The sequence below is a fragment of the Stegodyphus dumicola genome, chromosome 7 (assembly GCF_044657685.1).
Source record: "Stegodyphus dumicola isolate Sdum_Otavi_A_Nest chromosome 7, ASM4465768v1".
NCBI lineage: Eukaryota > Metazoa > Arthropoda > Arachnida > Araneae > Eresidae > Stegodyphus > Stegodyphus dumicola.
Window position 1 is genome coordinate 79,240,184 of NC_140774.1, and position 27,498 is coordinate 79,267,681.

The window sequence follows — 27,498 nt, forward strand, 5'->3', positions numbered from 1 at the left end:
GAAAAAATCTTGAATTTTTACACAAGGGAGGAGAAAGAAAATATCTTTGATAATTTGATAGGCAGGCCAAAAATGCAATCCATAAATGTAATATATAATTTAGAAATCTTATGTCAAACTTAGTAATTTTAAAATAATTACACCTTCTTGAAAGTCGTTTACAAAAGGATAACAAATGTCTAATCAACAAATAAGTGTATATGTAATTAACATACTCTGAATGTATTCTGTAATACTAGTGAAATTATACTATTTGGTATTTCTTGACTGAAAATTAACACATATGGTTTCAAAATAATAAAATAATCACAATACCATTAAAAATATTTCACTTGAATGAACTATATGGCATTTTGCATAAAGAGTTGAATAAAAGTTGGCAAAAATGAAACAAATACAACTCTCATAAAATTTACACATGTTTATAGATATCTGTCATAACTGTCACAAAAGGTTTCAATCTTCTTAACTATCAGGTTTAAAAGTTTTAACATAGTTATTAGCAAAACAATTAACTAGAGATATAAAAAAAAGAAAGCATACTAAAAATCCATTCTATTAATAAATATTAACAATGTAAACTGACTGAATACACATTTCAAAACATTTTATTAAAAAATACACAATTTCTTTACATGGGTTCATTCCTCCCCTTTCTTTTGATAAATGAGTTCAGTGTCAGAGATATCTATTTTTAAGCTACAGAAGAAAGGAATGGCCTAATTTATAATTTTGAAATATATCTATTCACTGTAACAAAGTTATCTTTTAAAATACTAACAATATTTTATCTCAATCTGTGAAATCCAATATTTTTAACTACATAATATTTGAACTGCAGCTTTAATATGTCTTTGGAGGGTAATGATTGTTTAAGCTTTACATAACTTAGTAAAAAAAATTCTTTTTACAAACTGAGTTGTTTAAACTTCTGTTTTTTCTCTAAAGAAAAATAAACATTGTTACATTAAAGCTGGAAGAACCTTATTTTTATTATTACTAATATTTTTAACATGAATTTTAATTAAAATTATGCATATGCAAATATGATATATGCAGAGCATTTTATATATAAATATATATTGATTAAAATTATAAATTTATACGAATAATGAATAACATTCCTGATTCATTATTTGCACTTCATCATCTATTTAGATGTTATATTTAGTAATAGTTACAATAATAACAATAACTTTATCACTTAGTTTAGTTTATTGGCAAAACACATTTCAAGGGAAAAAAATCCCGCAAAAATGTATAAAAAATTCCTTTCAAAAATTTGAATTTTTTTTTTTTTTTTTTCTTAAGACATAAGAAAAGACAAAACATCTATATTTTATACTTGTTTACATTACTTAGCTGATAATATGCACAGATTATCTATATAGCTACATTTAAGAGACCTCCTTCCTTCTCTACAAAGGATTAGTATCGTCTTTTTTTTTTTTTTTTTTTTTTTTTTAAGAAGGAGAAAAGAAGCATCCAAAATGAATGCATACATCTGATACTAAATTTTATAACATAAAAGGTGTTATGTAGAGAAATTATCTGATAGCGTTATAAAAAAATTAGGTGAATGATTTTATGATTTATGGAAATTTAAATTTTATTTTGATTCTGAATTATTTAATTTAAGGCTTTAATTTTTGGGGAAAGACAGATGCTTCTGGGAATATTATTTAGTTTAAAAGAGCATTATTTATTTTCCTCTATTTGTAAATCTTGTACAAACTTTTATTCATTGTGAAAGAAGCAGGGAAAGGGAGGCAATTTTCGCCAAGTCATGATTCCGCGCGCTTTAGAATGTTCGAGAAAGAATTTTCATTGTTAGTTGACCTTAAGAGAGGAAAGTACGTGACGGAAAGGTCAAAGGTTGCTACTTGTCTTTCAATGTAAGTCATTCAGGTTTTGGCGATTGAGGGTCCGGTTGTTGGCTAAGTGAAGAAGGGCGCGCATGCGCGATCACCCTTATTTCCGCATTCTGGAGTTGAAAACGAAGATTTTGCCATAATTAAGGGGGCGATAAGTGAAGCCATAGTGGGAGCCTGTTTGGTGAAGGACAAGAAGGAAATTTGAGTTGGACACACTTACTTTTGGCTGACTCTCGGACTGACTCGCTGATTTTTGGGCTTGCTGGACAAAATGTAAGTGACTCCGAGAGGTGTTTTCCGGCGGGGAGCGGCAAATATGCTCCCCGGCCGCGTTTTGGTTAAGAGGCGAGACTCTCTACACACTTGCTCTGGACTCACTTACTCTTGGACTCGCTGACTTTCGGGTTTGCTGGACTGGTGGACGTTGCTCTTGAAAACTGGCTTGAAGAAAATTGGAGTTGGATTCTCTCCCTTACTGACTGGTGGGTGGAACTTACTTGGGACGTTACCCGTGAAGCTTGCTCTTGGGATGAGTAAGAACAGGCGAGCAGTAATTTCCTAGCAACAACGTTTCTGACCGGCGAAATTTGAACGAGTTACCTGCGTGTTGACATAGGACTTTCAGGACCAAGTGGATAGCCGTCCTGGGCAGCAGTGCTCCTGTTTCTGTTCTACAGTAGTGAAGTGGAGTCTACATTTTTAGAACCAGTGTCAAGATGAGCCCGGCCGACATCAACGCGGGATAAGATAAGAGTCCTCCACTTCAAGATGTCTTACCAGATAAGTTATATATATATATTTTTTTTTTTTTTTTTTTTTTTTTGTGTTTATTCGATCCTCTCACGACGAAACATTCATCATAACATTGGTGCCGTGACCTCTGCTTAGTGAAGGATCGAATCAGTAACTGATTTCGTGAATTTATTTATTTCGTATAACTTACTGTTTTAAGAAGGTGTTAAATTTTAGGTGCTAGGATTAATTAGAGTTTTTGATTTGTGTTTGCTTATTTGTTAATACGAGAGTGATAAAGTTTGAAAATGTGTGTGAATTTCAGGAATTTTGGACTTTAACGTTAGGCACACAGAATTGAACTTTAAAGTTAGGAAAAATATATATTTTTAATGTAGGAGAATAGATACTGTATATTTTTACTGTAGAAAATCCTTGAGTGTTTTCTGGATGTATACTTTTGATTTCTGATACAAGATGGAAAATGAATTATTTCACGATAATCCTATGCTATTTGTGTATCCTTGTATAAAGTTTCGAGTGCTTGTCTTTAAAAACTGGACTCATTTTTTGAGCACTTCTAAGAGAAAGAGATTAAAGACTCTAATTATTTTACTGAATGAGACAAGCCATAGCTATGCGTAGCTAGACATTTTTTTTTTTTTGTCTGTGTGTTTTTGCTAATTATTTAACCTAGAATCTTGTGAAATGTGTAATTGTGAGGGGTAACGTTAGAGAAATTTTGATTTTTTTGACTTAATTGAATAATATTTTGTGAAATGTATGTAATGTTTTCATGATTCTCTAGCGTAGTATATTATTGCTTTTTGATTTACAATGTTTTGATATGATCCCAGTATATTGTGTAATTGTTAGTAATTTAATTTAGTATTGAGCAATGAATTTTATAAGTTCTTAAGGCATAATGATACAAATGAATGAGTTAGAAAAATTGAAGATTGTTTTTCAATTGCAAAATTCTGTTTTAAAATTAACATGGGTTAGATTTGGATTTTTGCCTGAGATCAGCAATAGTGATGTTTGCATATTTAATTTTTTTTTTTTTTTTTGGATTGAATTCTTCAGCTTGAGTGAAGTTCTAATTAGTTAATGAGTCAGAGTAATTGAGATTAGTTATCTTCTGAGTTTAAGTTTGTGAAGAGTTGTCATGTGAGAATTGTTTAAACAGTAGAAATTTAGTCTTGTGAATTGCAGAAAGTGAAGTTTAATGATAATTTTGTGACATCGGGAATTTGTTTTGTGAAAATGTTTGAGATAAGTTTGAGAAGATTAGTTACTTTTGCTCTGTACTCATGAGTGGGAATTTTCTGTTGATTACAAGTAGTTTGTCTTGAATTTGCTAGTTAATCGTAATAGATGTGATTTGAGGTACTGAATTTTCTTTCTTGGTTGGACTGGTTGCTGAATTTGGGGTTAATTCTTCTTTTGGCTTAAGTTTTGTATTTGAATTGGTAGTATCAAGATAGTTGTATCAGGTTTTTGTTTTGTTTTGGTGGTTTCTGCCAAGGTCCGTAAAATGTAAGTTCTCTGATGTTTAGTTTCTGTGGAAGAATTGAGATTTCTGTGGTCATAGGAAAATAGTAGAATTTGAGTTATGGATTTCATTTGTGTGATTTTTAGGGATTTTTGAGTTACGAGTTATGAGTATTTTTTTTTTAGTTTAGCACTTTTGAGAACTTTGCATTTGTTGCTTGCAGTTAGGTCTTGTGTGAAGTTGTAATGTCCTGAAAGCTCGTTTCCTTGTAAATACTTGCACTTCATGGTGGCACTTGACCTCTTACACCGGGGGCAAACAGGAACTTGTTATCTGAGAAAACTATTGTTGTATCTTTTTTCATTGTGTTGGTTCAGGATTGTAACGTTTCAGTCAGCGCACTTTCCTTTCCGAGATAAGAGATCTTATGTTCTCTTTCAACGTGTCTGGGGGTTTGCTTGATACGTAAAGTTTGGGTCTGTCATTCATAATACAGCGCTTTTCTCAGCTTACATGGACGCGGTAAAGAGTTACTTTGTTTCTTTTGTTTGGGTGGAGGTGTTGTTGAAAGCTGTTACTTAGGTTACTATACAATGTTTTGGAAGTCTGATGCAGAATAGATCTGTTTTTGCCTAAAATTGGGGGGTTTCTTTTGAACACTTTTTTTTTTATTTGTGATATTTTATTTAGTGTTCTAGTAACGTGCTTCAGTCCAGCTTTGATTGATTTCTTTGACTAGGTTGAATTTTTTTTCTCGTGGACTTAAGGGATTTTTAGAATTACTGGATTTTTTTTTTTTGGTGTTGTCTTACTAAGGGGACTTAAGTTTGGTGTTGTTACTCACTAGTGTTTACCGTGAGGTTTGAAATTTTTAGCGGCACTTCACTCTTGCTGGTTGATTTTTTTTTTTTTTGGCTTGATTTGAATTACAGTGAAATATTTTTTGACTTGATATGGTTTAACATAATGACTATTTGTGTATTTGTTTAGGTATTGCAGTTTAAATTTTTTTTTTTTTAAGTATCGCTGATCTCATTGCTCATTTGAATTATGTACGAAATTTTTACAGTTTAATTGTATTTTCATTTTATGTGTATATGTGTATCTTGGTAGTATTTGTAAATTTTTGGCCAAACGTTATTTTGTATATGCATTAGGTTGTATTATTACTATTATTTTTGTGTGTCTTGGATAAAATTCTAATTGGTATTTGCACAGCGTATTCTGGATGCTATTTTCGGAATTGATTTTGGTTGGATTGAATTTTTGGACAATCACGTTTTCTTTCTTTCTGATTTTTTTGTGTGGGGTATTTTCGGCTGGTTCCGAGGTTCCTTGTGTTGTAACGTTCTTTTCTTTTCTAATGCTTGGCCCTGATCAGGCCGCTTCTGTTCTTAGACGTGACTGTTTGGGATTCAATCTTAGAAGTTATTCAATTTCGTAGTACTTAGGGGTCTTTACTCCTTATTTGAATACGTTCATGTGACATATTTTATTTGGAATTGTTTGAATTATTAGTGTGTTTATTTTCTCAGGAATGTATTTTATGTATCTGCGGCGCGTTAATTATCTTATTGATTGATCTTAGACATATTTTGTTTGTGATTAGCGCCTTATTTTTATTTTTATTTTTGTATGTGTTCTGAGTATTTCTAGGTTTAATTAAGTGATTTAATTGATGTTTTGATTAATTATTTTTGATGATCTTCCTTGAGTATTTTAATTAGTAATTGCTTTGATTAATCTTGTTGTTTTACTTGCACATTTTGGACTTGAAATTTAATGTGTCAGTAACGTCACTGTTACCAAGGAGTCGTGTGAAATATTGTTACATTATGTTATCCTTTAGCCTTATTGCACAGTATGAGTCATGGTATTTCAAGAAGTGTCTGTCTGCTAAATTTTGGTAAACCAAAATTTAATTCCTTAGGGGAAAGGAATGTTATGTAGAGAAATTATCTGATAGCGTTATAAAAAAATTAGGTGAATGATTTTATGATTTATGGAAATTTAAATTTTATTTTGATTCTGAATTATTTAATTTAAGGCTTTAATTTTTGGGGAAAGACAGATGCTTCTGGGAATATTATTTAGTTTAAAAGAGTATTATTTATTTTCCTCTATTTGTAAATCTTGTACAAACTTTTATTCATTGTGAAAGAAGCAGGGAAAGGGAGGCAATTTTCGCCAAGTCATGATTTCGCGCGCTTTAGAATGTTCGAGAAAGAATTTTCATTGTTAGTTGACCTTAAGAGAGGAAAGTACGTGACGGAAAGGTCAAAGGTTGCTACTTGTCTTTCAATGTAAGTCATTCAGGTTTTGGCGATTGAGGGTCCGGTTGTTGGCTAAGTGAAGAAGGGCGCGCATGCGCGATCACCCTTATTTCCGCATTCTGGAGTTGAAAACGAAGATTTTGCCATAATTAAGGGGGCGATAAGTGAAGCCATAGTGGGAGCCCGTTTGGTGAAGGACAAGAAGGAAATTTGAGTTGGACACACTTACTTTTGGCTGACTCTCGGACTGACTCGCTGATTTTCGGGCTTGCTGGACAAAATGTAATTACGAAGCGGGATGTTTTCCGGCGGGGAGCGGCAAATATGCTCCCCGGCCGCGTTTGGTTAAGAGGCGAGACACACTTACTCTTGACTCGCTTAGGCACTCACGCTTGGATTCGCTGACTTTCGGGCTTGACGGACTTGTTGACGGAGACTGAGGAAAAACTTGTGTGTGTTGCGAAGGGGAAAGGAAAAGTTTTAGTCGGCATCGAGCGGTGCTTCCGGCGGGGAGCGGCAATTATGCTCCCCGGCCGCGGGTTTTCTCAAAAATGCGAAGAAAAAAAAAACTGTTGAGCGAATAACAAAAAAATTAACAGAGACTTGGGTCTCTATCTGTATCGGCAAAAGTCAGGACGATGTCCTCTGAACTCCGACTTGAAAACAGAAGGAATTATGTCACCTTAGACAACTGGAAGCCTGCGTTAGCCGTTCTCTAAAATGCCTAGCTTAATTGTCTACGTTTTCCTTGGTGGAGCTGAGAGTCTAGGCAGACAGCCGTGCGGTGTAAGCTGTTCTCTTGCTTCCAGTGGGAATAATTTTCTTCTATGGAAACCAGTAGCAGGCGTAAGATTTGACGGTATAGCTGATGTAATTTATTGTCGTGCCGTTCGAGTCTCTGTCTTGCGGATTTGCCAAGTGACGTAAGGATAGAGCTAAGATATGAGCTCTCCTCCACTTCAAGATGTCCACTCAAGATAAGTATTATTTTTTTTGGTGTGTTGGAACTTTAGGCAAGTTTTTTCAAAAACGTCCTTAGCAGTAAAAACAACGTCGAATCTAAAATTTAACTCTCAGGCCATAAATTGTTTCCCTTCCCTTTCTTTTAAATCACCAGACAAACCTTAAGTTTTTTTTATGAATTTAAATGAACAGACTCTCAGATGAGGTTAAGATTTTTCTTATTGTGTTGTAATTGAATAAACTGATATTTAATCTGGAACCTCTTACAGTATGTTTTCTTTATATATTTAATATGAACTTTTCCTTTATGTCTTGTATATGTTTTATGTTTTCGATCCTCTCACGGCGCGGTCCCGGAATGCATTTTTTTCACAACGCAAAAATGCTGTACACGTTTCACTATACGATCACTCCCTTTAACGGCAAGTAGTTTCATATTTAACATTTAACAATATAGGAATTTCAGATATAACTGGTACCTAGAAGAAAACTATTTAACCATGGTCTCGAAACTTTTTTAACATAACAAAGGAATATTATTATGTAAAATGGTAAATGGAATGTTATCTTCTAAGTACCTAACTAACAGTTAACAGAAAAGAATAAAATGTAAATAAAATTGCATCTGCAGTTTCAAAAGAAAATCTTTACAGCATAAATCACAAAGCTTAAAAGGAAAAAGCATTTAAAAAAACATCCATTTTTTTTTTCAAATAAATATTTTTATTCCAAATTCTTGAATTTTAAGACACAAGAAAAATTCTAACCTACTTTTAAATTCACATAAGTAAAAATATATTATACTAATGCCAATATAAGACATCTAACTTCTTAAAATGCCCTTTAAAAATAACACATTCTCACTACATGCACAGCCTAATACATAAAAGCATACAAAGATAATTTATCTCTTATTTCTTACCTTTGAGATAAAAGAAATCATCCCTTAAGTTTTATGCTAAAAAGAAGCATCTACTTAAGTTTCACCCAAAGTATGACATTAAGACTATTTATAGTTATTTTACTGCACATGTTCAGTGCATGACTTTCATATTCAAAGGTATCTTAAAGGTAAGATGTGAGGTCATCTTATGTCTATGCGATATACACCTTTTACAAAATCTTTCTCCAGCAATAAATGTAAAGAAAATAAAATTTAACATTTACTTAACAAAGATAATAATATTTTTTAATGTACAGTAAATCCTCGCTGAGCATGGATTTGCAAAATGTAGTTTGCATATATGCAGTATTTTAATTGTGTCCACTTAATTCGTCCAATGCTAGAATTTCAATCATAAGCAGTGCAGTTCATCAACACCGAAAGCTTGCTGGCATCAGCTCTGGCCAGAAGATATCAACTATTTTAAAGGACTTCCATTGATTAAAAATGAAGCAAAAGAAAATATACAAATTGCAAAAGCAACTGGTGGTGAAGAATTTTCAGATATAGAAAAAGTAGAGGTCAAAGATTTAATAAAGAAATAGTGAATAGAGAATTAGAAAATCTTATAACATCCACTGACAGTAAAAGCAGTGATAATGAAGAAGATAAAGCTGCTTTGATTTATAAATTAAACAATTATAAATCAAAGCAAATTTATAATTGTTTTGATTAAAATGGACATTTTTAATCCTGCTTTGATTAAAAAGGACATAGGAATTGTCTGTTTTTGCAATGGAGATTGATCCAAATGAAGAAAGAGAGAGGAAATTTTATGTGAAGCATTGAAAAACTATGCTCCTAACTGGGATATTTTTCAAGAATTATCCCAAACAAAAATCAGCATCATTCAAAAAAAAATAATTGCATCACATACTTGTTAATTAGAATAAAAAATCCTTTCAATTAACATTTGTTTCATTTTGTCTTTTTAATTACAATAATATTTAGATTTGTTTAAATCATACAAATTTTATTATTCTGATTTATACCTAACAGACTTTTTCTGCATAGAGCTGATTTTGATGTACACGCTATGTATTAATAACACAAACTCCACATTTGGCAAGAATTTATGTACATAGAAAACAGCAAACTATACATCCCATATGTTTCTTTCGCTGATACTGCAATTATTCAAAGCATTTAGGAAATAATTTCACCACATTTTCAATAGGACATAACTTTTTTCTCAGCAAAATGAACAAATTGTTCCACTATTAAATACTAAATAAATTGTACTAAGTCATTTAAATAAACTGCAAAATTACTATATTTTAACAGAATAACTTCATGGATATTTTAATCTCTGCATTACACATATAATACTAAACTGATATACTCAATATATTATACAAAAAGTAAAAGCAAAATTTCACTCAGTATTAATTAACTTTTGATGAAAAGAAAAGCTCTCAAATCAAAATCACAACATTCAAAGTTTTAACTGCCAAATGTTATTGGACTCCTTTCAAAGCACCAAAAGTTCAGAAAAATTGGCTGTTGATATTATTGCAGCTATTAAAAATAAGTATTACAATAACCTTGCACGAATTTGACTATTACTATACATGTGCATAACACAGTGTCAATGATTTTTAAAATAAATCATTATGATTCTCTCTCTTTTTTTATCATGGGAAATATGCTAAAATCAAAGATAATCCATGTTGATTTTAAACAGATTTTAGGTATTGAATATATAAAAGCAGAAGCAGATATGTTTCTTGAAATGAATATGCATTTCGAACATGCTGCTATACGTAATATAAGGTACTAAAAAATTGTAAAGTTTAACAGTATTTAACAACAGATTCAAAGCATTTTGAAAGGCCAATATTTATTTCAGCAACAGGAACTTAAAGTAAAACAATGATTAATAAGACTAATTAGTGTTATTAAAATGTTCAAATGTGATTTCAAACAGCAACTACAACTGATAAAAACTGAATAATAATTCATTTCTAATTCATTAAAATGAGTCCCTGTATTAATATACTATATTTAAATAACCCAGAAACAATAATTTTATGAATTATTAATTTTTCATCAAATTACATGATAAGTTAACTAATTAAATACAACAAACATTATTTTAAAGTTCATTTTCTTTTTAAATATGATGGGATATGACTTTTATTAGGCACAATGCATAAATAATGCTGAAACAATGTTTTATTCTTAACTATGGTGCTACAAAGTAAAAATATTTGCTTGCAAGAACTTTTATAAATACAGTTTCATAGCCAAATACCAAACAGTACAAATAAAGACAGATTTAACAATTACCAAAATATTTACACTGCTATAAATTATTTTAAATTAGTGCCCAAATATACATGCTAAAAATAATTATATCATTGCTTTTGATCTTGTGGAGATCTTGTGTGATCTGTTGAGGAAATAGTTGTTTCAACATTAGCTCCATTATTGGGTTCATTATCACTTGATTCTTGTTCCTCAGCTGTGAAAGAAAAACAAAATTGCATGATTATATTTAGTACCAGATTAAAAAATAAATGCTAGATTAGTTATGAGATAAATTATTCAAAATATTTTAACTCATTTTAACTAGGAATCTAAAAAATTAAATAAATAAATAAAATTGTTTATCGATGACCCCCAGCCTTAAATGGCTGCATACTTGGCCCAAAATAATTTAATAAAAATGGGTAATACTTATCAATCTTTCAGTCATTTTATCATTTAGTGCATGTGTGATTATGGCAAAGCCTCGAGGGCTATCTGCCTAGGGAAAGGAATGCCTTCGTGGAGGACTTTCTAAGGGAAACTGGCTCGTATACACGTTACACATGGGGAAAATCATGAAAACGCCCATGCAGCCAGCGCGTTCGTGGAATTCGAACCTCGGACCGAACTACCAGTGTTCAGCGACTTTACCGCTCGGCTGCTGGTAGGCCCATTTTATCATTTAGAATGTTGCTCCATGGAACAGATCAATATTGCTCCCACAAAAGAAAAAGGCAAACATCTACAAACAACCAAACTATAACACTTTACAAACCTTATACAGGAATTGAGCCTGCACTGTGGAGTCCAGGCCAGCAATCAACCTCCACTACCTGCTATACTCTTCAGAGTGACTCTTATTCATTAGTAAAAAGAAAAGACTAACAGAATTCAAATGTCTTATAGTAAATGGCACTTTTAGGAATTTGTTGGATTTTTATGAAAAAATTTAAAGCAATTTTTAATATGCATAGTAAAAGCTATTGAAAAACTTAAATTTGCAAATCTTTCAGAAAATCACATATTGAAGGATAAACTCCAGCAAACAGTGCACATTATTATGCAGTAATAACAGCATAAAATCAAACACATCAAACTTGAGACATAATACGTTCCAATTCTGATACTTAATATTTTGAAAAAGAATCGTAAGGTAATTCAAACAGGTATAACAGCACAGCAATAAAACTATCAAACATTTCAACATAGCTATTACTTCCTATTGCTCTTAAGTACAATACAAGCTATAAAGTACAGTACAAATAATAAAAATATTGCTAAAGCATAAACATCTCTTCTTATTTTATTTTATTTTATTTTATTTTATTTTATTTTACCTTTCACATTAGTTTCTTCAGGATTATCTTCCCCTAGAAAATCATCTAAAGCTGATATATCTTCTTCAAGATCAATCTCCTCCAATGATACAGATGTTGCACTACTCTGACTTGACACCCCTATAATAAAATAAATGAGTAAGTATAAAATGGAGCAAAATTCATTTTTAATTTTTAACATGATATTTTAAAATATTAAAAAACTAAATATAAAAATATAAATAAACTGCTTATTAATTTAGGTAACGTAAATTCATTTTTGAAAGACATCAGGAAATAGATTAGTTTCCATTTGATTGTAAAAATCTTTTATCAACCATTTTAATTTTTCTTTATTTCCCATTGATTAATTTTGCAATAGTTAATCTACATTAATATATAAAGTACCCACCACTTATTAAAATCATTTCTTGTCCATACATATTTGAATCTATTAAGCAATTTAGTTTAATAGACAGAGATTTGAGTACTGGAAATTATATCAGCTTCAGATTTATCTAGTAAGACAGCAACTAAATATTAATACCTAAAATAATAAAATTTAATGCCAAAATTAAAGCTTTAAAACTTGTGCTGCTTTTCTAGTAATTGTAATTTATAGTATTTTATTCCACATAATTTTGCTGTTGGTTTAAGTTTCTACTGCTCTATCAGTTTTTTTTTCACATGTTGTCTCAATTTTATCCTCAAATGCAATATATTTTACAAATAGATTTTAACTTTCCTCACTGAAGTCCAAAATGATGGTTGTAGCTTGCAGTTCCTTCAAGGCTTATTAAAGCTTTTCTAAATAAAAACCACATTTTTGAAACAATTTTTAATTACATTTTGAAAGACTGCTGCCCATATATTAATTATAATATGCATAGCCTCTAATAAAGATATCAACTTAGTTAATCTTTTTCAAAGTTCTTGCATTTCTACAAGAATTTCTTTAAGCCTTTTTTGAACATCATATTTTCTGCAATGATATTTGAAAGCTTTGATAAATGATCATATACTACTATAAAGGCTGAATAACAGAAATTGTATTTACAGGAAGAAACACAAATTTAATACCTTTCAAAACAAGATCAGATAGCTACACAACACCATTATCAATTAAGCATTTTTTTTTTTTTTTTTTTTGTTGTTGTTGTTGTTGTTGTTGTTGTTTTTCAACTTGCTGTCCCATTTTAAAAGAAAATTAGAAAAAACTTCCTGCTTGTCATCAATAAATTCTTGTTATTACCAGAAGTTACATGTAAATCCTTGATTCCCTTCAAACACTGAACTTTTCTGTTTTTTCAATAACCAATGATGTCTTCTTTAGTGTTACATTGATATTGCATTTTAACAACACAGTAACTTGCTCTTTCAGTTCCTTAAAATGCACAGCTGTTTCACTTTAAACATTAATGTGCATTCTGGCAATGTTCTGTAAAACAGGCCAGTTTCATCTGTATTATAAATTTTGTGTGGCTTTTACTCCATTTAGCAACCCAGGTAAAACAACCTTTTATCCAGCCATTAGTCGCATGATGATCTGCTTCTTTTTTCTCACCATGCAGTTTATGAAGGACAGAGCTATCTTGTGAATCATCTACAGTTGACAGAACATTCTGCTCTAACATTTTAGTAAATTCCACAGCTTTTAAGGCCAAAAGAATATGTTTTAGTCTCAAATCTTGAAACCATCCTACTATCTGTCTATCACAAAAACGACTCTCCCTGGTATGTCTGACTGGAGGTGGCCATTACAGTAACAGAATTATATATTTCAAACAGGCAGGAGTCTGGTGAGGGTTTCATTGCTACTTTCTTTTTAGTGAATATTGACTACAGGAGAGACAAAAGAATGTTACAATGAGTATTTTATTTTACGCAAAAATAAAAAACGTATACTGCCAATCTGGCATTAAATGCATCAAGATGGCAAACATAAATAAATTTTTTCAAGTCGTATTGATTTCCTTAAGAGAGCTCTGATCATACTTAACACTAATAGAAGCCAATACATTTTACAAAATTAATCATTTTATTTACAAAAACAACCTGGCGTGCATCGATGGTTACCATCTTTTACATCACTAACTGAACTAACATTCTTTTCTCAGAAGAACAGTGCTCTCTAATGGTGATACAAAAAATCATTCGTGTTATTTTTTAACACTTCCCATCTGATAATTTGGAAAAATTATCACTATTTTAGCATACAAATGTAAAAAAGCAACTTTCATATCAATATCAAGTACATTTACCTGATGTAAACATAAACAGCAAAAAGAAAATTCTATAAAATTAACAAATATAGTTAACAACATACAATTCACGTTACTCAATAAGTAAATATTAATTTGAATTACAAACAGAAAATATTAGTAATAACTAATTAACTATAATTAATGTTAGTGAACATGAAATATAAAAAATAAAAATAAAATGTTACGAAATTAGTTCATTTTCAGTCAGATAGTTCAAAGGAGTATATCAATTACACAGGTCTCTTAAAGCCCCTTTTTTTTCATTTTCACCACACATGATCGTACAAGACCATCACGTCTTTAAAAACTTGAATTATTCAACCTAAATCCCAGAAGAACTTAGATTTAGTTGTTCCTTCAAATAAAACTATATCACCAGTTTTAAGATTTTTCTTAGTTTTGGGTGTATCGAAGAAATGAACATTTCTTAAATGAAGAAGATACTGATTTTTCCATTTTTTCCAGAACTGTTTTATAAGTGTTGTCTGATATTCTTTTCATTTTATTAAACTCTCTCTTGTTAGAAAGCTATGCAAGATCTCAGCAAAGTTGTACGGATATTCATCTTTATGTCCGATCAATAGAAAATCAGCCAGCAAAAGAGGTTCAGGTTTATGTAAATCGTTGTAAACATAAGTCAAAGGAAGTCTGTTCACAATATTTTCAACTTCTGTCAGCACAGTCATAAATTCTTCAAAAGTCAGTTGAGCTCTGCCTAATATCTTTTTCAATGGTTCCTTAATACTTTTCATAAGGTGTTCATAAAAAGCTCTCTACCATGGAGCAAGCTCCACAATAAATTTGCAACTCAAGCCTTCATTTGCTAGAAAATTTTGAAAGTTTGCTCCTTTAGTTATGCTGTAAAAGTACTGTAAATCTCTGGCAGCATACCTGAAAGTCTTCGCATTGTCTGAATAAAAAGTGCGACAATTTTCTCTCCTCGAGATAAAACGTCTGAGAGCCAAAATATTGGAAATGAGTTCTAGATGTTACACTTGTGTAACAGTGCACGTAAACAATACAATGTATGATTTCTGAATATCATTTCCAGACTTGACGCAAACCGCACCTGTGAAATCCACACCTGTAACATATAAAGGTGGAGTTTCAACAATTCGGTCTTTAGGTAACTGAGCTGTCATTTGTTTCGCTGGTTTTACTGCATATTTTTGACATATTAAACAGTTCCCTAAGACTTTCTTCACCAACTCATGGCCTTTAGGAATCCAAAATTTCTGTCAAAGTTTGGCTAAAGTTACTGCAACTCCTGTGTGCAGAACGTTATGTATTATGTTCCCTTTTCATAATTAATTCAGTAAATTTGGAATCTTTAGGAAGAACTACTGGATGTTTTTCGTCCATTGTGTATTCGTTTTCTTCTAATCTTCCCTTAATTCGAGGAATGTTATTTTCATCAAGAAACAGTGCCAAGCTGAATATATTAGAGCTTGGAGAAATTGACTTGTGAGATTAAAAGAGCCTTAATTTCATGTGTGAAGAAATCCATCTAGGCTTTATGAATACAAAATATTTCAGCGTCTTGAATTTCAGAAGCACTTAATGTGTCACCACTAGCTCGCAGTTTTCTTGCCTTAGCAACGAAATATTTAATCCATGACACAATTCTGAGAAATTTCAGCACATTACTGAATTTTGTTATATCCAATAGCTGATCATCTCTTCTCATAACAATGTCATAAACAGATAACTTACTACGGCATTCCAGTTGTTGATCGTTTTCCACGTCAAAATTCGGTTGAACTGGCCAGTTTATATGTTGGTTTTGTAACAATTCTGGTCCAAACCACCATAGTGAACAAGTCTTCAGAGAATTTACACTCAAACTTCTGGTTAGCAAATCAGCAGAATTTTTTTTACTGCAACAATGTTTCCAGTTATTGGGATTTGTCAAGGCTTGAATTTCTGCAACCCTATTAGAGACAAAAGGTTTCCAGTTGCTAGAAGATCCTTTTACCCAGTGTAATACGATTTGTGAATCTGTCCAGAAATATATGTGTTGACAAATATGATTAAATAATTTAGTTAGATATTTTGCAGTTTAGCTGCCGTCACTGCTGCCATCAATTCTAATTGGGGAAATGTTAAACATTAAAGAGGAGCTACTTCGGTTCTTGATAAAATGAAACTCGTTTTGATTTTGCCAAACTTGTTTGTATATCTGAAATATGCTATACATCCATATGTGTTATTACTTACATTGCAGAATATGTGTAAAGAAATGTCACTATTTTACTTATCAACATTTTAATAGTATTTTCTATCTATTGATATTTTTTGTAAATGAATTATTTCGGCAAGCCACTTCTTAAATTCAGTTTCAGTACATTCGGAAGCTGTTCGTCCCAATTAAGACCCTTTACCTATATCTTCTGTAGTAGGATTTTAATTCTGATCACGAATGGTGATAGAAATCCAGTTGGACTTAAATTTTAGCAGTAACTTGTAATACTGTTTTTTAGTATATAATACACAACTAGTTGAAAATTATTCTAAAGATTTTAAATCTAGTTTAATAGCATCATTTTCTGTATCCCAACCAAGACCTAAAATTTTAGCTTGCGCAAAGGAATCATTCACTGATAAACCGTTTTTTAACCACATGTCCTTTAACTCCTTAGAATTGGAATTAAATTTAAGTAGATTCATACTCGTGTGCTTTAAACTCGTAACTGCATCAGATGACAATTGGTATGCCTTTTCTACTGTACTCATTCCATAATACAAATCATCGACATATAAAGATGAATTCAACATTTCATAACTTTCAGATTTTTCAGTGATGTATTTTTTAATATGGTGCTTTATTGTGGCTGCTAGAATAAATGGACTGGTACTAATACCAAATGGTAAACATGTCATGTTCATAATTTTGAACGTTCACAGTTGCCATTCTGAAACCAAAGAAATTTTAAATATTTGCCATCTTCCTCGGCAATATTTATCATTAGAAATGCCTTTCCTATATCAGCGGAAAAAGCGATATAGGGTTCTCGGAATTTAAGAATGACATCTAATATGTTAGGATTTAGATTAGGTCCAACCTGTAACAAATTATTTAAAGATTTAGAATTTTCTCCTTTATATGACACATCAAAAAGAATTCTAACACGAGAAGTTTCTTTATCTGGTCTTATCACTGCTCTATGGAGCATATAATAATCTGATTCAAAATCTTTATTTTGATATACTTCAACAATTCTCTCATCGAGTTGTTCTTTAATTATTTTTGTGTATTCCTTACGCATTTCTACATCTTTATCCAATCTGTCTCTAAAAATCTCAAAACGCTTCTTTGCAATATGAAAATTATTATTTAATTCATCAGGGTTAGATTTCTAAAGCAATTTAGTTTAATATCTTCCCTTATCAAAGGATAAAGAGTTTTCAAATTGATCAATTATTTGTTTATCTTTAACTGCCAGTCTACATTTTCTTTTGAAAAAGTAATTGTGTCTAATTCCCAAAATACTCTTAGGTCATTCATTATCACATTGTTCATAATGGAAATATTTTGTAAACAAGCTTTCACTTTTCCGAATTTTGTACCATAATTACCCATCCAAAGACAGTTTTTAATGCACCTAAATGTTTATTTATAGCGATTTTTTCATCTAAAATAAATTTCCAAAATATATCAGATCCTAGTAAGATTTCAACATTCAAATACTTATCTCAACAGCATGAGTCAGCGAGTGGTAATTTATGACTAGTCATGAATTCTGACACTTGTTTATCTGGAGGAGAAATTATGGCACCAGTAATGTTTGGGATAATGAGAGTTTCGATTTTAATTGAATACTGCGTATTATGTCTAGCTTTAATTTCAAATTATGTGACTGGATATTCTTTTTTGCAGTGTACTGCATTCCAAAGGAATATACAGGAAGTAATTCATATCGAATAGATTTTAACTTGAGCGTATTCACTAAATATTCACTACAAAAACTTCTTTGACTTCCATTATTGAGTAGAAGCCGAGTCACTTTAAAATTAAATTCTAAAATTGCAACAACTGCACATGTTTGTATATAAACATTTTTGGAACATGTCATACTTGCATTACACTATGAAACTGAACTGACAGTTTCAGAATTAGAATTATTTAACTCTTAAGTATCTTTAGAATTACAACTTAAATTCAATGATTCTTTACATTTGTCCTCAATATTATTCATTTGATTAATTGTTGCAGTATTACTATTTCGGTTATTACCCGAACAAATGGAGCTATGATGACTTCACTTTTGCACTTGAAACAAGAAAGTTTATTAGAACGACAATTTTTACCATTGTGATACATTTTAAAACATTTAATACAAAGTTTAGTATTCTTAAAATTTATATTTTATTTTGTGGTGACATTTTACATTTGAATGAATCATGTGGTGCAGAACAGAAAATGCATGTAGACTGTATCATATTGAATGCCATTGCTGATAATGTACTTTTATGAATTCCTTTCACGAAAGTGTTTTGGTTTTGAAGCTTTGCATTCGGATCACTAATTTTTCCTAATGGTATTTGAAATTTTGTTTCGTGTTCATTTTAATATTTGTAGGGTATATTGTAATAAGCAGCGGATATTGTATATATAATTAATTTATGAAATTCTGCATATACAACCAGTAATAAATAATTCTAAAAGAATCAAAGATTTACTATATCCCTCAGAATTTACCTAAACTTGACATTAAAATGCTAAAATATTACAAAATTAGCTACTTTTGAATGTACCTATATTTTTTCTATTAAGGGTTCAAGCAGATCTCATAAAACTTAAATTAATGAAAAAAATTCTTGAACTTCCTCGCCTATGTCCTCAACCACAAGAACTACATAGTGTATGAGAGTACTACTTGAAAATCAGTGTGAATTCCCATTCTGAGATGAAGAAGTAAATCAAAGTTTTAATTGCTTAGCTCAGTGCAAGGACTCGTGGCATGAGTGAAATTCCTGAAATCTCGTGTATCTGCTTTAAAACAACAAAGTCATGTTTTCATTATTATTGGATTGTTTTATTGAAGTGATTAAGTTCAAAACACGAGCACCCAAAGAAAGCTCATGTCAAAAGCAAAATGTGTTCAAATGGTCATGCCAAAAACATGATAGCTTTAATGAAAACGATGACAGATTATTATCAGGATCAGCCAAAATAAATTGTTACTAATGTATTTGTGTGTGTGTATTTAATTATGGCAAAGCACACTACGGTTATCTGCCTAAGGGGAGGGATGCCTTCGTGGAGGACTTTCTAAGGGAAACTGGCTCGTATACACGTTACACATGGGGAAAACCACGAAAACACCCATGCAGCCAGCCCGTTCGCGGGATTCGAACCTCGGACCGAACTACCAGTGTTCAGCGACTTTACCGATCGGCTGCTGGTGGGCCAATTGTTACTAATGAGAAATAATTATCTAGCACAGTAAGCATTAAAATGACTATTATTGTGCTTTTTGCAGAGAAAGAAGTAAAACATAAAATTGGTAAAGATGCTATAAATGCAATGAACAGCTGCAATTGCAGAAGAAGAATCTGATCAAGAAACAAGAATTGTAAAAGTTGTTGTCACAAAACAATTATTTCTATTCATGAAAAAATAAAAAATGAATAAATAAATAAATAATTAAACATTTATGTTTGTGGACAGGTTATACTATTAACAAAAGATTCAAAAGGATACCTAGAAATTAGAAAAGAGAATTAGGAGTTTCTACTTCTGCACTTACAGTCACTTAATTTGCTATTCACTTTTTCCCTTCTATAACCAAGTTGTTATCATTTGAAAAAAAAAAAAAAAAAAACTTTGCACAAAAAAAAAAAGAAAGCTTTCAGATTTTATATTATGCACGAAAGGGTGTTTACATAGCGTTTTGTGTGTTACTTTTATTTATTAAATATGATGTTCTTCCCATTTAAACCACAAAATTCAACTCAACAGTTAAAAGAGCATATCTTTAGAATTTCTGATACACAGTCTCGCGAGCTGGAGATAATTTTTTTCCCCATACGGTGTTGCCATTGCTTGCTTTGGAATCGTTGAGTTTCTTAATCATAAACTCATAAATGCTTTACAAAATATGAAATAGATAATAAAACAAATTCCAAATTTAGGCTTCCTGATGCTTATATTCAGGCCCGTATTTGTTATTAAAAATTTGATGGCTCTAGGTACCATCATTTTATCACAATGCGAGAAACATACATACATTTATGCAGATTCTTCATTATTTAATTTCTTTAAATATAATACAGGGCTCTAATATTTGGTGGCAACAATTTAAAAAGTGATTCGCCATTTAAAGCAAATCAATACAAAATGTGCAAACAAAATTAATAGTCCCTCTGGGCAAATTGCCCCTTTGGGGTAAAATTGAACAAAAGGAAGTTTAAAAAGTGATATAAAACAGTAGAACCATCTAATTAAACCAATTTTAATAATGCTTTGAAAAATTTATAAACAAAATTCTTTCTATGAAGATATATATATTCTTATAAAATTATTATTTTATAAGAAATAAAAGAGCACAAAAATTGATTTCTATTTTGATTAACAGAAGAAAATAGAATGCAGAAAAAGCATAAAAATGTTTTTTTTTTTTTTTTTTTTTTTTTTTTTTTTTTTTTCTACTTTCTTTTTAGATTAACTTTTGAATATTCTTAAATCCCAGTAAATTAAAAAATTAAGTTATTAAATCTACATCTTTTACACATAAATAGAATCATAATGTTAAATAAAATTGTACTTTATTTAGAAAATACAATACTCACTTTTTCTCAACTCTTTAATACCATGAGTTTTGTACTGTTGCAATTCTTCTTCAAATGCTTCTTGGAAAGTGTTCTGTCTTTCTCTTAAAACTGCCTCCTGCTTTTTCTCATATTCAAAAACTCTGTGAGCATGTTCTTCACCCAGTTTAACTGTTGAAATAAGAGAAATTATTAAAATATGGCTTGAAAAAAGAGCCTTGAAAGATTTCAAACAATATTCCCTATTGTTTCTTAAAATAAATTAAAAAAAAAAAAAAGAAGAAAGGAAGCCTTTTGTTTTATATATACATAGCAATTATATTGTTAAATTTTAAACTGCTGGCTTTTATGCATGCAAAGAAAAGTTAAACTTTATATTCATAAATTATGTGTATCAATAAACATAAAAATGAAAATTAATTTAATAAATGTCTGACTATAAACATATTGTTGTGGGTAATTTTCCATGAGAAAGGGTTTGCTTTAGATTTAGGATAAAGATCAAACAGGTGAAAAAAGGAACTGTAGTGATAAATAACTAAATTTTCAGGAATTAATACCATTGCCAACTTGCCAGTTTTAAGCTTTCACTGCATATTCCCAAAAGCAGAGTTATAAAACATTTTGTACCCCATTTGAGGCTCAAAAACCACTATTCTAAGATATGAAAATTCTAAACACTTTGATAAGAATCCCTGGGTTATGGTAATTACAGTTTGAGAAACCTCTTAATATGTAATTATACAGTGCTATGCAATATGAAATAAGTTTTAATAAACTTTGTACATGTATAATAAGCTTTGTTTAATAAGCTTTAATAAGCATCCTTTTTCTGACATTCAACTAATATATTATAAATTCTAAAAGCTGCTTATTCAGTTAACAATTCTAATTTCCGCCTTGACCTACTTGGATTCAAATACTGGATAAAGTAACATTTACAGAATCATCTCTCATCTCTTTCTAGATAAATCACTGGTGCATTGCCTGTAAAGTGCCCAATGAGTTCACTCATCCCCCCCAGTGAGGTAGCTGATACGCATTATCATGAAGTGCAGGAAGAAAAACTTTTATACAAATATTCAATTTCTATCTCCATAAAAGAAAATTTATTTCAAATCACTGACATAGTAAAGAAGACAAAAATATAGAAGGCCTATTTTTCAGGTACACTGTTGCAAGAGCTAAAACTATACTCAACATAAAAATACTTATGGGAAAAAAACATACTTTATATTTTCTGGCTATTTAGAAAAATTATAATTAAAAGTAAATTAAAAAACAAATTTCAGAAAATTAACCTTTCATATCTTCAAAATCAGCTAATTTTTTCTCTTTATACATTGCAAGCTGAAATCTATGATCAAGTTGTCTTTCTTGAAGTTCTTGTGTTTCTATAACATCTTCTAAATTCATGAGAGCATCTTCGACTTCTTCAAATATACCTTCTAACTCACCTGATAGAAAAATAATAAATATAATTACATAATCTATTTATTATTTATTTAATTTTTACATGAGGTAATTACTTCACATAAAGTTTTACAATTATATATAATAACTGCAGATAAACATGAACACTTTATTTAAAGAATGTAACAGAAAGCATTTATTCTGATCAACTTTTATGCAATGCCTTTCATTAATTTTCATATGCAAAATTAGCTAAATATGCACTTAATTCTTACAGATATGGATCTGTTTACACTATTTCTTAGCTTCAGAGATTTCTTTAATAAAGAAAACTACTGTATTTTCTGGAACATAAGATATACTTTTTTTACTCCAAAAAGTACCCTAAAATCAATTTGCAGCTTTTGGGCCAAGGGTATAACTTCATCCTCTGAGACAAAAGCTGATTCACAGAAAAATATACTATTGAATATTTTTTTTTCCTTCATCAGGCACAGAAAATAGCTGCCTTTATTGCAAATGTCAATAATAACACCATTTTGAGCCAGAAAAAACAAGTTTTAATATTTCCTTGACAGAAGTTCTTAAATAAGTTCCCATATATATCACATATATACACAATGGAGTGTATACATATGTTTACTATATAGATAATGTAGTTTGGCTTCATCTGACATGTTTATCCATCTTGGTGGCTATGATGCTGAAAACAGCTTCAAAAATAACTTTTGTATCACTTATTTAGAAGCAATGCAGAACTATAAAAAGTTCTGGTTTAGTAATGTGCATTAAATGTAAATTAATAAAAATATATAGCACTACTTCTCAATCAAATCATGCCACACACCTGTAACAAAAGGGATTAAAACCACAACCAGCTGCATGGAAGCAATTTCACTTTTAAAGCCATCTAACTTTTTCACTTTTCTGGACTATCTGGGTACTTTAGATCACCTTACATTTTAAAACAATATTATATTTATTATTACCTTTTAAAATGCAAGTAACAATAGGACCTGCCATATCTGCATTTGTTTGTTTACACCATATTCAGCACTCAAAATAAAAGAGCTCTTCAGGTTGGGCAGTTTCTACTAGCTCAAAATGAAAGCATCTCAGTGATTGGTCCATTGGAATCAGAATATCTCTTGCGATAAACTCGGAATCTACAGGCAGTCAAACTTTAGTAGTATGAGAGTGTCATCCAGTCATTCAATACATAATATGTTCCTTCCTATCTAGGAAATTCTCTTTCTTTCTCACATCTTCTTTTACGTGGAAAAACTAAGTGTTGCATAAAAAGTTAAAATTAGGGTACAATCAGGGGATCTAAAGAGAGAATATTGTTATACAGTATAGCATTTAAACTTGAAGGTCATAAATTATACTTCAGGGCATAGAAACGGAGCAGCTGAAAGATGTTTTGTCCTACCTTCAACTAAAACAGAGGACGCAGAAGATGGATTTAGTGAAAGCATATATAAGTAAAAGAACTTTATTTTCATGTGCTCTTAAACAGTCAAAGATTGAGGAACATGTTAGGAATGGATAATAAATCACAGGCAGAAGAGGATTACTGTTTCAACAAAAATGACTTTAACTGGCACGAGAAAATTAGTGTTAGATATGTCTATTGCCAATTTTTCTGGGATGATGTCAGGGCTGCTCCTAGGCCATTGGCTGCCCGTGTACTTTCCTAAGATTGCTGCCTCCAAATTTTTTAAAAAAATGCTCAATGATTAATAAAACTTTTATTTCATACTCACTTTACATATGACAAACTGTATGAAAAGTACTTACATATGGCAAATACTTACAATTAATTTAATGAACTAAAAATATTTAGGCATATTTAGGCGAGAGTCTGGCTGCCCTTGATTTTTGCTACCTGTGTAATTTTATGTGTTGCACCCCCTCCCAGGAACAGCCTTGAATAATGTCATGCTGTGAGAGATTCATGAATAAAATGGTCTGTGCACGTGTAACAGAACCACAACAGCACAAAATCTGCCACTTAAATGTGAAAAAATGATTACAGAATTCCACAAATATCTTATCAACTTGAGTAAAAATGAGTAAAAAGATGTTTTGAGAGAGGACTAACAAAAAACATGGAGGAGGCACCCTACATGTTTGGCATGCCATTAAATAGAACAACAGATGGTAAAGGTGCTAAAACAGTAATAATAAAGACTTCTGATAATTAGAAGACTTGCTACACTGCTGTACTTGCATACTGTGCTGATGATTTAAAATTTTATCCTTTGTTAATCTTTAATTGAAAAATGCTGCCTACATGTAGAATTCCATGCAGAATTAATATTCATGTTTATCCCAAAAGATGGATGGATGGAGAGGATATGAAGCTGTGGTGTTGTATAGAGTCCTTGTGGACTTCACAAGAAATCATCTTTATTAGAATGCGATCAGTTTACGGCCCATATTATGGAGTCAGCAAAAATCCTTGCTACTAAACTGAAAATATATTTTGCTGTGATTACTGGTGGATTGACTTCTCAAATGCAGCCTCTGGACATTTCAGTCAATAAACCATTCAAGGGATTTATGTATGAAGAATGGATAAAATGGATTGAGGTGCCAACACATGATGTCAAACCTATGGGAAGAATGAAATTGCAATCAATTTCTAGTGTTTGTGAGCGGGTGGAAAAGTTCTGACAGAAAGTGAGATTATCATAAAGTGAGAAGTCTTTTAAAATGTAAGAAATTAGCAGTGTGCTATATGGAAGTGAAGATGACACTGTATATGAGAAAAGTGACAAATCTAATGACAGTGACAACAAAATGAAAACAACTGCATATATGATTTTAGCAGCAGTGATAACAAATTATGGGGATTCCACAAAAATAAATACTTATACACTATTTGGTAATCTTTTAATGCAACAGTTCCATTTTCATTGTATAAAGTGTTATCATTAAAATAGGTATTTTGATCCTTTTCCGTCCGATCCACATACTTTTTGTAAATTTTAACCTGAAGAATCACAGTGCATCTTATGCACCAGTGTGTCTTATAGGCCGAGATGTACAATAAATTAAAACAAAAATTGTCCTTGGAATTCATAAAACCTGCATAATTAAAATCCTTCATGTTTAACATGAATATTGCCAATTTTTTTTCTTAAACATCATCTCTCTACAGGAAGACAATGATTTGTTATAAGAAAGAACCTAGCCTAAACTGTTGCATTAAAAGCCTCAAAAAAGCAATTTGAATATCAGAAATATATATTCACAAAAATAAAATTTGAAATTTAGGAATGCGCCACCATGATGAAAAAGTAAAACATTTGAATTGTGGAAAAATTTTTTGAGTGCCAGCTAAAAATATAGGTTTTGAACTGCAGAAGATATTTAACCTAGTTGAACATAGTATATCATTAGCTAATTGAATAAAATATGCCTATAAATATATCAGATTGCAAATTAAGCCAATATTTATTAAATAATATGTTAAATAGAAAATTGTAGAAAAATGAGCATATACATAAAACAGAATCTCTTTAAATTATACACTTTATTATACATATTATACAATTATACATTTTGCACCAAACATTTCCAGCATGGCACTGAGGAACATTTTAATTTACAACCTTTAGTCTGATACTAATAACAAGATTCATTCTCTACTTTTTCATTCATTAATTATAAAATACTTATATATTTTTTATGAAATTTATACACTGAAAATTCTTTAAAGCTTTAAAAAAACTAAAGAGAGACAGAGAGAAAAATTTTTTGCTTTAAATATTTTGAAACAAATATCTATCTGAATTCCTTTATTCTGGAAAGTTTGATGATCAATTATATATGGTTACAGAATTGTCTCAATTCCTTTCTTATTTAGTTTCATTTAACATGACTATTTCTGCAAATTTCACATTTCTGTTTAATATGATAAACAGAATTGATTCTTAGGCTGATTTAGCAAAGTTTTGTGGTAAAAAGTATCCAGAATAAGTAATGAGTACACAGACACAGGACAAATTATTAGATTCAAAAGAATAAATGGTACTTACGTATTAACGCAACCAGGCCAAAATTTGCATAAATCGCCAAATTTGGCAACCCTACTTACGGCAACCCTACGTGTTATACGTAGTTTTGTAAAAAGAATTTATTTGTAAAAAGAAAAAATAACACTGGGCGTGTACTACCACAGCAATGGGTTTTCAGCGGAATTTGCCGAGAAAAGAAAGAGACTTTTTTGGTTACTGTACCTAACAGAAGCGTCATTACCCTCATGGGAAAAATTTGCGAAAATATCAAGGAAGGAAGCATCATTTATTCGGATTGCTGGAAAGGATATAATACAAGTGAGTTTGAAAACGCTGGATTTCTGCATGGAACTGTTAATCACAAATATAACTTTGTGGATCCCAACACGGGCGTTCACACACAACATGTAGAGTGCATGTGGGGCTCAGCCAAATGGCGCAACAAAAAACAGAGAGGAACAGCCCGTCATCATCTTGACTCATACCTTATCGAATTTATATGGCGCCAAGCTCAAGCTGTTAATGGCGAAGACGGTTTTCAATCAGTGCTAAAAGCAATAGCCAAAAGATTTCCACCAAAAAAATAATTCTGCAACTTATTCAAATTCGAAACCGGAAGGGTTTAATTGCTATTTGATATTTTAAAACAAAATAATATAAAAAACTGTATTAAAAATTAATAAATGTACATTTTCTTTCTATTCATACTTTTTTACTCAAACTTCCAAATCGCGCCAACCTGGTTGCGATAATACGTAAGTACCGAATAAATTTCAAAATTATTAGAATGAGCTTACTAAGTACGAATATTTCAATACATTGAAAATTAAGTGCTTTTCTTGCATTCATTGCTGTTAGAGCTCTATCCATGCATTGCTAGCAAAATATTATCATATTTTGACTTATTTCTTCCCCCACACTTAATGCTTAAACCTAGATGCTTCTTACCAAAACTTTTTTGTCTGGTTTACTGTTAGTATATTTTTTCTTTGTTTTCTATTGTACTTCCATTCCCAAAATCCTCTTTAAAAAAGAAGAAACATGAAATAAAAATAAACGTAGGAAAAAGGTAGTTTATTGCATTTTAAATTGTAGTCATTAGGTTAATTGGAAGCAGAAAAGATGGAAAATATGCAACTGCCTTCGCCGGGAATCGAACCACGGACCTCTGGAATACCG

The 27,498-nt window shown here is 30.9% G+C and overlaps 1 protein-coding gene across 1 annotated transcript in view; it reads right to left on the reverse strand.

The window, feature by feature from the left end:
* Positions 1–4,827: 4,827 nt before the first annotated feature.
* Positions 4,828–27,498, reverse strand: part of Dysb (dystrobrevin binding protein dysbindin) — a 46,251-nt gene continuing 23,580 nt past the window's right edge. The window contains exons 6-9 of the mRNA XM_035355204.2: positions 22,183–22,338; positions 20,903–21,052; positions 11,868–11,987; positions 4,828–10,744 (exon numbers count right to left, since the gene is read on the reverse strand). Of these exons, the coding sequence (XP_035211095.1) occupies positions 10,638–10,744; positions 11,868–11,987; positions 20,903–21,052; positions 22,183–22,338 (533 nt within the window). The 3' untranslated portion in view covers positions 4,828–10,637. The remainder of the gene's footprint in view (positions 10,745–11,867; positions 11,988–20,902; positions 21,053–22,182; positions 22,339–27,498) is intronic.